Raw genomic sequence first — 12510 nt, 5'->3', positions numbered from 1 at the left:
AAAAAAAAAAACAACCAAACAAACAAAAAAAACCCCAAAAAAACAAAACAAACAAAAAAACCACCAAAAAACCACACACACACAAAAAACCCAACCAAAACCAAACCACGGAAAAAGAAAGATGCGCCACGGTGATCTCCAGGGAGCGGCCGCATCCCGAACGGCGCTCCGCGCCCGCGGTACCCCCGCGCCTCAGCTCCTGCGCTGTTAACCCTTTCATTAGCGCTTCCGAGCACAGCCCCCGCGGGCGCTTCCCAGACACAGAAGCAATCCCGGGCTCCCGCAGCGCTCCCGTCTCACCTGGGGCTGCCGCCGCCCCGACGACGCTTCGCGCACACGGACGGACGGCGGGGCCAAGAGCCGCGGGACGGGGCAGCCGCTCCCCCGCCAGCGCTGCCCCCCAGGTTGCTGCGGGATAACACGAGCGGGATCCCGGCCCCCTCTGCCCCACGCGCTGCCCCGCGGCACTTTCCGGCACCGCCGGCCGCGATGCGCGGAGCTGCGCCCCCCGGCTCAGAGCCGCCACCCCCAAAACGAGCCGGGAGGGGACCCCCGAGCTTACGTGTGAGGATCATGGTCTCCGCCGGCCGCGGTGGCTCCGCGGGACTGCCTGCGGGGCCGGCTGGCTGCGTCCCTGCCTGCCCGCCTGCCTGCGCGGCGGCGGCGGCTCGCGAGTGACACCGGGCGCGGAGCAGCGCAGCGCCTNCCGCCGCCCCCGCCCCCGGCCCGCCCCCGGGCCCGCTCCGCGCCCCCGGAGAGACCCCCGAGCGCGGGCACGCGGCAGCAGTGCCTGGCCACTGCCCCGGAACGCGGGAGAACGCGGTGACACACGGGGACACACCGCACACGCACCCCTGCACACGCACATGCACACGCACATGCACACCCCTCTCCCCTGTCCCTCCACTGCACGTCTGGGAGTCCAAGGGAATGACACAAACCAGAGGTAATGCGCTCAAAGACGACATAAAGGCTTCTGTGCCTTTTGTTCCTTTGGTTTTTAATGGCTGTCAGCTCTTGCGGTGGCCAGGTTTATAAAAAGCAATCAGCAAAGCTCTCAATATTTTTTTCCAGGAAAACACAGAAAAGAGAATTGACTGAATAGGCATCATGGCTCATTGGTGTTACAGACTGGAGAGGTTTGGAATGGCCTGAGCAGCCCAAGGCATGGGGGATGCTGAGCCTTCAGCCAGAAGCGAGCCATGCAGGGTGACCAGGGCATGCCAGTCCCTCCCTCTCCATACAGCGTGCTGAAGAGTGCTGTGATATTTTAGAATTCTTGAGCACCATCAAAGTTTCAGTCTGAACCTCGATGGAAAACAAGCATTTTTCCTGTGGGGACCGCAGAACAGTGATAGGCAAGTCTTGGAGATAGTGAAGTAAGCCTGGCTTCATAGCTCTGTGTCTGGCAGTTGCTGCCTTCTCCACTCATTCCCCCTTTGTATTTTGCAAAAATTTTTTGAATGCTTGTTGCTTGGTTGACACATTCAGGACTGTAAAACACACAAACCAGGTACTTTTGAGCAGCTGCCAAACTATGAGCATGGAAAAAAGTATTATGAAAATTTGAAAATATCTGGACCCTGTCAAAGATTATGATTGATTCATTTTTTTTTTCCAAACCAACATCACATTTTGTACTCACTGGTGTTATTCTAATGTTCAGTTGTAATTTCTGCACTATGAATACAGATATAAAGTATACATAGAGAGATGCTTGAGCTGGCAATTTCCTGGAGAATAAACATTTCCCCCTTCCAGAGGCTGCAAACTGTGGCCAATTGGCCATTATAGTGTTGTTTCTGGAAACCCCTACACAGCTCTAGATCATTAATTTACTTTAATAGCCCAGAAGAGGATGGAAATGCACTATATCTTCGAGCTTAACTTTACATATGTTACCTGCTTAATCAATTACCTCTTCATATCTAACCTGGCTCATGAAGTTTTTGGCATAGCCACATTTACCTTCATTTTTGAATGTTTCTTGTAAGGTCAGGATATATGTTTATTAGATAGGTCAGGCACGTAAAATGTTAATTCCTAACTCTAGCGTGGGGAGCACAGATATATGCTGTGCCCCAGCTGTTGAACAGCTGAAGTAATCCCAATCTAATTGGCTTTCTGTATGTATTGTCTTTCATTTTATGCAGTTGGTAGACTGGTAAGTGTCAGAGTAGTCCTGACGAGATGAAATATACTGGTTGCATATTGTGTGTGATTCTCAGTCTGAATTCCAGGAAAAAGAAAAAACAATGAAGAAATTTCTCCAATAAATATCCTCAAAAGGAAGGGGGGTGGGGGTGGGGGAAAATTAAAAAAAAAAAAATTACCAAGAAAAAAAATTACCAAGCATGTAGGGAAACATGATGGCCCAAAGGCATTTCTATCACAATAATAATGCTGGAACCAGGAGACCACCAAGTGTCAAGTTAATACCCTCTGTAAAAATCAGGGTTTGTTCCTGTAAACACAGACTGCTTAGGCTGCTTCCTGGACCAAGCCTTCATTTTGTATAGGAAGCTTTTGTATAGGACCCACAGGAAGCTTTTGAAGGAGGACAGAATGGACTTCATAGAAAAAATGGGAAAGGTTGGAGCAACTTGGCATTGTGAAAGGGAACTCAAAAAAATATAAAAATGAGAGGAGACCTGTACAATAGTGAAGTAAAATCCAAATTGAGAGGGTTGTGTGATAGTTGCAAATCAAGAATTTGAAGTCAGGGTTTCATTTGAGGATTCTGAGAGGGGTGAGTGACAGGATCAGTGAATACTTGATGAATGTGTCCCAGACACAGAAGATGGGAAACTCTCAGTAATTAAATCAAGGGTTATCATTCTCCCTTCCACCACTCTGTTAAATAGCAAATGAATGCTATTTCATGATGATGCTGACAATGAAACTCTATGCTTGTGCTTTAGTTCAGCACTCCTGTTCTACTTGCAAATCTAATTAGCTTCCACAGTAAAGGAGGAATCTCCATCCTCATTCAGTCTCTGCAGCCATGTCAGAAACAGTGACTTCTGTGATGGAGCAGGCTGTCTGTTGGGATCATTGCTAAATAGATGCTGGAGGATTATCACTGACCTGGATTAGATCCTTGCTGGTAATCTAAAAGAGAAAGGCTTTGATTGTAGTTTGTTATCAACTGCTGAAGACACACAGTCACTGGGGCTTGCATTTTAACTTGGAATTCTATAAGGCTGCTTAAGCAGGCGTATTTTTGGAGCTGAAGCAAGGCACCACTCTCACATTTGCTGTAAAACGTGCTCGGAGGAGCATTCCACCTGAGGCATGGGTGTTTAACAGGCTACAAACACCCTAATCACTCATCCGGCTTTAAAGAGTATTGTGAAATCAGGAGAGCTTTGGCCTTTAATATTTTTATTTCTTTATCTCTTTGGCCATTCAAAGAGCAGGCAGCTGCCTGACAGACACAGGATTTTGGAAGTAGCCTGCCTAAGAGGATTGTTTCTGTGGAGTACTGTTATCCTTAATGCAATCAATGAGCTCTTGCTGGATGGTAAAGTAATTGTAAAGGGTTGCCCGACAGGCACAATTACTCAGTTTAAAAGGTGAATTCTCCTTCTGTTGTAACTGCATAAGGGAGTGATTTGCAGGAAGGCATCTAATAATAAGGACTTGATTGTCCTCTGCTTTCCCTCCCAGGCCCAAATGCCTTAATGGTTAACTGTACCCCTGTCATCCTTTTTCTTCTAAATAGTGCAGTACACAGAGAAGTTCCAATTCACAATTGGTCAACTGACCTGCTGGTACAAACACAGGATTGTCAGACACATGACTGCAATTCTAAATGCTAGTATTAATATCCTCTTAGCAACAGCATGATAGATTATGGAGCAGTTTCAAACTGAGTTTCCAAGCCTCTGGTTCTGGGCTTGGATTCCTTCTCAGTTGGGGTATATCTCTATGTAGCATTTCCACAGTCCAAAGCACTTGCATGTTCCAACCACTGTCGGTGAAATAATTAAGTCTGAATTTTCTAGCACTTGACTCTACTGAAAGTAATTACTTTAAGAAGTCTGTAATTTTTCAGGCCTCTTGACAAAGAGTGTTTGCACTATCACTTTGCAGAGATAAGTGACACTAACAGTGCCTTGCTTCCAGCGAAGGAAAGACATGGTTTCACTACTTGAGAATCACAAAATGAAAGAAGGCATGTACCAAAAATACTTTTTTCACAAAATATGTAGTAAATTCATTATGTTGTACAAAGAGAGGTGCTGCTCTATAGCATGTAATTTATCTCTGCTCTAGAAATCTTCCTATAAAGATGAACACTATGAACACGTTACCAGCTTGTTTTGTATATTAGACTCCTGTAGCTGATCCCAGGCAAAATTCAGTTGGGTGTTTTCCCCCCTTTTTTTAATCAACAAAAAACAATAAAGAAAATGAACCTTGCCTTATTCTTTATGGTCCATATAAGCAGCTACTTTAAAACAAGAGGTAAGAGCTCTGTGCTTTTGCCTACTTTTGAATGCCATCAAACACTATGTGTTCGACAGTTCAAGCTGGAAATGAAATAACCAAATTCACAGTGTATTTAAGAAAGACTCTATTCTCTAAAGGCACAAGAGAATAAGAAACAAAAGTATAATTAAATTTACAAAGATACAATATGATAAAATATAAATATGGAAAAATAAAATAGGAGAGAAAATCAGTATTCAGAGGGTATAAGCTCTTTAGCTTACATGGAATACCATTGGTTTATAGAAATTGGTGGAGATGTAGGGTATCTTTCCCATATGGTGGTTAAGATGCTGTCATAGGTGAAAGTTTATTTTTAAAGACTGCACAATTTTCTGCTGTTAATGGGTCAGCCTTCCCTTCAATTAAAAGCTATATTTTTACCTTAAAAAGGTGATTCACCTTTGCAAAAATAACCAACTGAATTTAATGTTCAAGAAATTAGGGAAAGTAGGTAAACTGAACCTTATCTAGAAGAAGAGTTTAGAGAAGCACAGTTAGAATTTGCAGCCTGTGATGAGAGCTCAGAGATGATCCTGAGTAAGTGTATGGCTTGTGACACATAGAAGTCCTTCTTCCTTATATTTAGAAAACATTCAGAATAACTGTACTATTACTGATAAAAACAGCATCCATGATTGATCACTGCTTCACAAAAAGGAATCTCAACCTGAAATTATCAGGATAAAAACCTCTGCATGTACGTGGTAAAAATGGTTGTGTAAGTGACACCTAATGGATATGCAAGTTAAGGGGGACAGACTGTTACACTGCATTTGAGAAAACTGTAAGGAAGGTCTGTCTTGGGCAAGGCACCATCCCTAGGTGTAGTGGTGGTAATTGCCTTGGTGGCTGTGTGGCAGCAGTGTGGCACCAGAAGTCCTCTCTGAGCCCTCTCCTTTCTTTGTGGGTCATTTAAAAGGCGACATTGGTTCCCGAGTCTCACCCCAGTTCTCTTCCTCTGTGCTTACAAATCACAGTGTGCAATCAAGTGTGAGAGGAAGATGGCACAAAGGATGCGTTTACTCAAAATCTGTACTACAAAATGATCAAAAGATGAGCAACTTGATGATGGTGTAAAATGGTGGCAGGAAATAAAGCTCATCTTTTTGTTGCTTGGCAAATTAATATTTTTTTCAGAACAATGCTCTTGTTTTCACTCTGTGTTCTTGTGACAGCAGCTATAACATTACTGAATCAACCTGCTCTTCACTCTTCATTTTTAAAGCAAGTAGATTTTACCTTCCACCTTTAAAACCACCCGTTTCCAAGGCATTCTAATGTTAAGATGCATTTCTGTAAACCTCATTCTCTGTTCACACATGACCTCCAGTCAGAAGAAGAAAAAAGGTCAGCTTTTACAGAGAGACAACAGTAACCTTTTGTTAAACAAGATGTAAGATGTAAGTTGCCCATTAAAGTACATGAAAACTGAAAGACTCATGCCTTGAACATGTCAAAACAGTGATCACAAATTGGTTTATGAAGCAGCTGTGTTGTCATTTTAGACATGAGATGCTACATTTTCAGCATAAGACCCTGAGACTGTGTCAGCCATGCAGCACCCAACTAGAGTTAAAAGGAGTAAAGGGAAAGGAAATAAAGGTTTTGGGGTGTTTTTTTTTTTTTTTTGGTTTTTTTTTTGGTGTTTTTTTTTTTTTTGTTTATTGGGGGTATTTTTAATTATATTGAGTAAAAAAATTATGAACAATGAAAAATTTCTTTTCAAAAACAAATTTTTTCTTACTTCCATCTTCCACCTTGTGAGATCCAAGGCTTTTTACCTAAATGAGCTCTATATTCATTAAACTTATTTCCTCTGGAGGAAATAAGCACATGCACCCACCTGGACCAGTTGACCCCTTATGTGAGAGGCTGTTGCTGTTTTAGCCTTGGGGAAGTCTCCAGGACTCAGGAAATAATTTTAAACCCCTGACTCTGTAAAGCATGATAACTATGGCAACTGGAACACATACATTTTGATGGCTGATTTCACATCAGCATTCATCAGGGGAGGTGCTAAGCTTGGTACTACAGCATGGAGAGTAGCTATTGTTAACATCATGTGAAGCTACAGAGACAGGGAAGAAGGAAAACACATGTTAGTAAGCCCAGTAGCCAAAGTGAGGTCTGGTGTAAGTCATAATAGATTCATAATCCTTGGTCCTGTTCTTGACAGCACAGTAGACTGAGACCCAAAATACCTATCTGCAGTCTTGTTTTAGCTTATCAGGCAGCATTGGTCTATCTATTCCTCTTCTCAGATTTCATTTTTCCTTAGGGAGAAATAGTACATGCCTTTTTTGCAAAGTGTTTGAGAAATACTATAAGTACTTTATGATTTTTTTTTTATTTATGTCTAATAAATGTTCTCTTGCAGATTGCTAGTTTGGCTGCTTCTTTTGTTGTCCATGCCCATGCTCTTGCTTCTTGTAACTGAAACCTGGCTTATAGCAGCAATTACCTTACCTTTTACTGGGAGATGTGTACATGCAGACAGTTATTTAAGAGCACCTTAAGTAACTTGCTAGAGTGTCAACACCCATAATGATGTCTGAGGAAAGACAAGAGAAGTGGAGGGGGAAGCTAGCTGTCTCGCCAGCAAGAACAAACTGAGTTGGAGAAGATTTATTAGGTGTATATTGCTCAGATAAATGTGATCCTGACTTGAATGAGAGCCAGCAATAGCAAGGGGAGGGGATCAGGCAGAAAGAAGTGGCTGTTTGGGCTTCGTCAACAGATTCAAGACCTGACGAAGATTAGGAGGAGTAACAGAATTGTTGGGGTGCTCATTCATCACCTTAAAATTTAGGGTTATGAATTCTAAATGGATGGTCAGTTTAGCTGAAAAATGCTTCCTCCTCCTTCTTGCGACATTTCTCTTTTTGTGCTGGTAGGTTTGAGAGTGAAAGTATTGCATGATGTTATTTGTGAACATGATACAATGCATAGAGGTGACTGACACGTTAATAGGAGCTTTCGTGTTTTAAAAACAAAGTCTCATATTCTGTTACATGACCACAAGAAAAAGAAACATGGAAAGTGGTTAGTATGCCTTCATATTTCAACACTGTCACATTATGAAGAGCTACCTTTTTTACTCTCCTTGTTTTTGAGGTTTTACTTTGTCTTCATATCAATTTACAAAGACATATGGTAAATTAGTTAATTCTTGAGAGAGGTAAATCTCTTATATCTAATCTTAGCCCAGAGCAATTTTTTAATACCTACTTTCTAAATTAAAAAACCCCAAACTCCTATTTCTTATGACTAGGAATAGATGAAAAAGCATTATTTTTGTTAAAGTAAAAAAAAAAAAAAAATCAGGGTTCTGTCATATTCTGAAATGTCTTTCTTTTCTTTTTTAATTCAAATGTACTTCAAAATGTAAATACAGATAGCAGTGATTCGAGAATCACTTCGACCTAAATCTCTTTGCCCAGTACACCTGATAAACTGAGGTTGCCATGCTGTTATATTAAATTTTGCAACTGTTCTGTCACTAGAGAAACAAAGTAATCCCTATATTTGCTTTCTATTATTTTAAAGCAGACATGCTATGAAAAAGATTCTTTCCTGTTGTAGCTCGTCTTTTTTAAAGCCCGTGTGTTGCTCAGTAATTTGCAAGAGCTATGCATCTACCGGAATTACTGAATTACTGTTAGACACAAGAAATTGATAACAGGCAAAGTTTATCTTACTTCATTCTAAAACAAATGTTTCACATTTGTGTATGACACCTTTAGTATAGCAGCAAATGTGTTCTGAAGAACCCCTTTCGTTTTCCATGACCACCAAGTGGCCAGCTGCGCCAGTAATATGATGCCCTCTGTGGGCATCTGAAAAGTTATATACATGGAACAAATACTCTGATGTTTTAAAAAATGTTTTTTGCCATTGGATTTTCTGGGTCTTTGGATTTCGTTGATTTTACTGAAAATTCATTAATACATGTGACGGGTGGTAGAAGATAATAAGCCTGAAGTAGATATAGAACCTGATTATTTCTTCATGGAAAATGAAGTTAAAACTATGAACAACATTATTTATAGGATGCAGTAACAAGGGTTTGGATGATTTCTGGTCTAGTACTTGAAAATGATAAGGATCCATTTTGAGAAAAGTAATATGAGGGAAAAAATTCATTGAGCTAACCTGCTTTTTGTTTGATCACAGCTTCAGAGAGTTCAAGGAAGCCAGGGACATAACTGTGCTAGGATCAATGGTGCAAGTGATTAACAGTGATAGGACATCCTGAACCTTTCATGTTCAAACCAGAACTTTCCCTCCTTTGAAACAAGAGCCTTTACATCACTCAGTAGAATTGTATTTCTCACGAGCAGCACTGGAGTACAGAAATATTCTCAATTTTCTTTGCTGAGGAATCTTTATTTTTCTAACCACAGATCTCAAGATTAACACTGCTCCTGGCCTTTGATTTTTAGTCAGGAAGTATAAACTTCCTGACTAAATATACACTCAAAAGGTGTATAGGCAGAACTTTCCATCTGATTTATCAGTATATTTTTGCCATCTGTCGTTCATGTCATGTTGACCTTACAAACTTAATAATCTAAGATCTAAGAAACTAAGGTTGCCTCTTAGCTCCTTAATGTAAACCAGTGTTACCACTAAGAAAAATAATTCAAAAATATCCTGAAAATTTAGATGGTAACAGGTTAGAATACAGAATTTCTGAGCTGATCAATGAACAATGTCTTTGGAAAATATTTGGAAATAAAAGCCACATGTCAACTGGCCTAGAGTGCAAGAATCCCACTTGTCAAAAAATTATGAGACTTATATGAGCCTGATATCCCAAAATCATTTACTGTTTTGAATGTGGTTTTATATCAAAGACAAGAAGATTATGTGATTGCAAATACGGAAAAAATGAACCAAATCCTAAAACTGGTGTTCACCTTTATGTTAGACAGATATCTGAAATGCTCAGTAGCTTATCTCCTTTGCTATTTCTGTTGTACTTCACAAAGTCAGCTGACTTCATGATGAGATTTTTCATGAGGGAAACTTCCTGGATAGCATACAGAATGGAAAAGGGGCTGTTCATCCTTAGATTTGCTTCTGAGGTGATGAGTTACTGCCCACCAAGGTAATCTTTTAGGTAACCTAGGATTCTTTGGTGCTCCATCTGTTTAGAAAGGGCAAAATAACTTCCTGCATTGCCTTAGAATTTCTCATCTTCATGTCTGTAGAACACAGGCTAGATATTTAGTTCATCTACTGCCTAAGAGCTTCTCCACCTCTTTTTTTTTCATTTCCTTTTGGAAATTCCTTTCAGAAATTCCTTTCCATTTCCTTTTTTCCATTTCCTTTCCATTTCCATTGTCTTTGTTTCCCTTTTGTAGATAGCTTCTACTAACAGCAGTTGCAAGGGGCAGAAGTGCCTTCCTTAGATATTTTCCTTGTCTTCTCTTCTTTAGGCCAACCTGGGTAATGAGCAGGCAAAATATTAGATCCAGGGCTGTTGGATAGTGATCCCCAATGAGGGAAAAGCATGCAGACCAAAAGGAGGAATTGAGAGGTGAGTTTCTAGATTCCCTAGAAGGAAGTGAGAATGTAGAATTCAAAATGTAAATATTGGAAGACTGAGAGACTTCCAGAGAAGAGCTCACTGAGATCACTGCCAGACTGAGTGAATTGTGACCAAGTAAACCATATCTGCAATAGTAGTAACACAAATCTAGCAATTGATTTCCTGCTTCCATGGAGCCAGTTGATATCCAGTGCTCAGAACCCTTGGATATGAACAAATGTACTAAATGAAGGAGGAAGGAGAATGGCCTTTAAGTATCCTGATGAATTTGTACTAGAATTGCTTTATATAGTAAGTAGTTATGTTAGGACAAACATCATCAGAGTACACTGAGTACAGCCTAAACCAGTATGAGAGCTACCTAACACTTTATAGCTTCTCCATAATATATTGCAGAGCATTATGAAAAGCCCAGCCAGTTGTGATGGGTTGCTCTGTTTCACATGCAACAGTATTTGTCTGCTTACGAGATCTCCTTCCTTGGTTAGAAAGGACTTTGTTTATTGCAGAATGGAAAGGAATTTAAACATCATTCATACAAATTCATGGATGCAATTCTATTTGGTTTGAAGGGTATATTGAAATGGGAGTGCATAAATGCTTGCACGATCATGTGCTTAGTTTTTTGGTGATGGATTTCCAGGATCTTTAACAAACTATTTCTATGTTCTCAGCCACACTTCATCTGAAACTCTTAAACTCATTCCATTAAGCATATCTCCTCAAGAATGAAAAGCTGATGCTTTGTCCTCTGGCCACTTGTACCCACTATTTCTGATCTGACTGATAATGCCAGAAATCGAAGTACAGCTTATCAGAACAGCAAGGCTTTTCATAATGGTCTCTCTGCATGAAAAGTCCATGTGTCAGCTAAGAAAATGAATTTTTAATAATACTTGGCACTGAATGAGTGGTTTGTCTCAACGGAGTGCATCAAGCACTGCTTATCTGATCTTTGTAACTCTGAAATAGAGTTCACCTATTTGAATGATCTTTTTCTTAGCCATCTTTATATCAAGAAGCTTATTCAGGATATGATATCCTCAATTTCAACACATGGATTTATTTTTTTAATAAGGAAATAAAAACAGGGTAGGTGTATTTACATTGGTGTGCTCAGTCGCATTTCTCTGGTGGACAGGGAACAAAATTTTCTGTGCCTGTTTAAAATTTTGGGGAAATTTATGCTAACTTTTTAAGCCAGGCAAATATTATGAAGTTTATGTGTGAGTTTAATATATCTTTTGAAGATGCTATCGATGGGCATGATGTCCTTTTCATTCTGTACTTAACTACTATGTATCATTTTGAGTACATGATACTATGCAAGCTCCCTGTGATGCCACAGAATGCAGCTCTGCAATTTGCAGTTTTGGCAAATAAAGGCTCTTAGTCAGTTTTTTTTTGTAGCAGTTTGACACAGAGTGTTGCCCTAAGTTTGCCTTAATTGAATTTTTGGTGAGGAGGAAAAAGGGCTGGCGGTCAACATGCTACAACTGTGTGTGCATATACTGTAAAGAAATAAATATGCTCTCTAAGACTAATTTAGAGACAAATGCCTCTTCTTTGCTATAGATTTGAAATAATAATCTGAAAAAAAATTATATACATTAAAAAAGCAAACTAGTTATTCTTGGTTCATACAGCAGCAGCTTTGAAAAACAAGCATTCCTTCATAGACTAAAGATGAATTGAAGTTCTCTGATTCCTGTAAAAATGTGTGTGTCTACAGTCATAGTTTGTTCTGGATCAATTCCAGTGCATTGTGACAATAGGAACTAGAAAGGAAAACTCAGAAGGGTCTTTTTAATCACTTTTACCTCTATTAACAATGTGATGCTATTTCCATTGTTCCTGTTATAAAAATAAGTAGCTGACATGTTCCCCAGAATTGATTATTGTGTTTTAATCAACAGAACAACCATCAAGATATTTCAACCTATCAGGAAAGGGAGTGGAAAGGAGCTGACAGAGAAACCTCAAAGGAAGGACAAGACACTGTGTCTTTTGTCCTTTGTTCCAAGATGGAAATAAACTGTCTCCACTTCTGATAAGCTTTTCTTTTGATCTTTGTTTGCAATAATTAGGGTAAGACACTAAGTTATTTTATGAACCCTTTCAGGTTTAGCCCCCTCTTAGTTAATACGAATATGAATTATTTGACCTAAGCAAACAACCCCATTTAATAAGTTTTTATTATTTGCTTTAATTTATGGAGATTTTTCCTAATATGCAAGGGAACTAGATAGTGACAGATTTGGGGAAGACAAAAAGTATTGTTTTCCTTCAGATTTAATTTTACTTCATATTTTATAAATGTGAGAACATAAAATACATAAAAAGATATAAAGATCTATTTTCTGTCTGTGTCTATTGCATATATATATATATATATAAAATTTCTAACAATTTAGGAATGCTTATCACACTGTGCTTGCCTCTAGTTTAGATGTTTTGGA

General features: G+C 39.7%; 1 protein-coding gene across 10 annotated transcripts in view; it reads right to left on the bottom strand.

The window, feature by feature from the left end:
- Window positions 1–12510, bottom strand: part of DLC1 (DLC1 Rho GTPase activating protein) — a 245481-nt gene that overhangs the window by 37382 nt on the left and 195589 nt on the right. The window contains exon 1 of one of the 10 annotated variants that reach the window (XM_041402665.1): window positions 563–667. The exons of 8 other annotated variants lie outside the window; for them this stretch is intronic. In XM_041402665.1, coding sequence (XP_041258599.1) covers window positions 563–575 — 13 coding nt within the window. In that variant the 5' untranslated portion in view covers window positions 576–667. Of the gene's footprint in view, window positions 1–300; window positions 436–562; window positions 668–12510 lie in introns of those variants that run through there. One more of the 10 variants, XM_041402668.1, reaches the window with a different exon arrangement.

Source organism: Onychostruthus taczanowskii, unplaced genomic scaffold, assembly GCF_017590055.1.
Source record: "Onychostruthus taczanowskii isolate IOZ18803 unplaced genomic scaffold, ASM1759005v1 scaffold2, whole genome shotgun sequence".
NCBI classification, from domain to species: domain Eukaryota; kingdom Metazoa; phylum Chordata; class Aves; order Passeriformes; family Passeridae; genus Onychostruthus; species Onychostruthus taczanowskii.
This window is presented reverse-complemented; position numbering and strand designations above follow the sequence as displayed.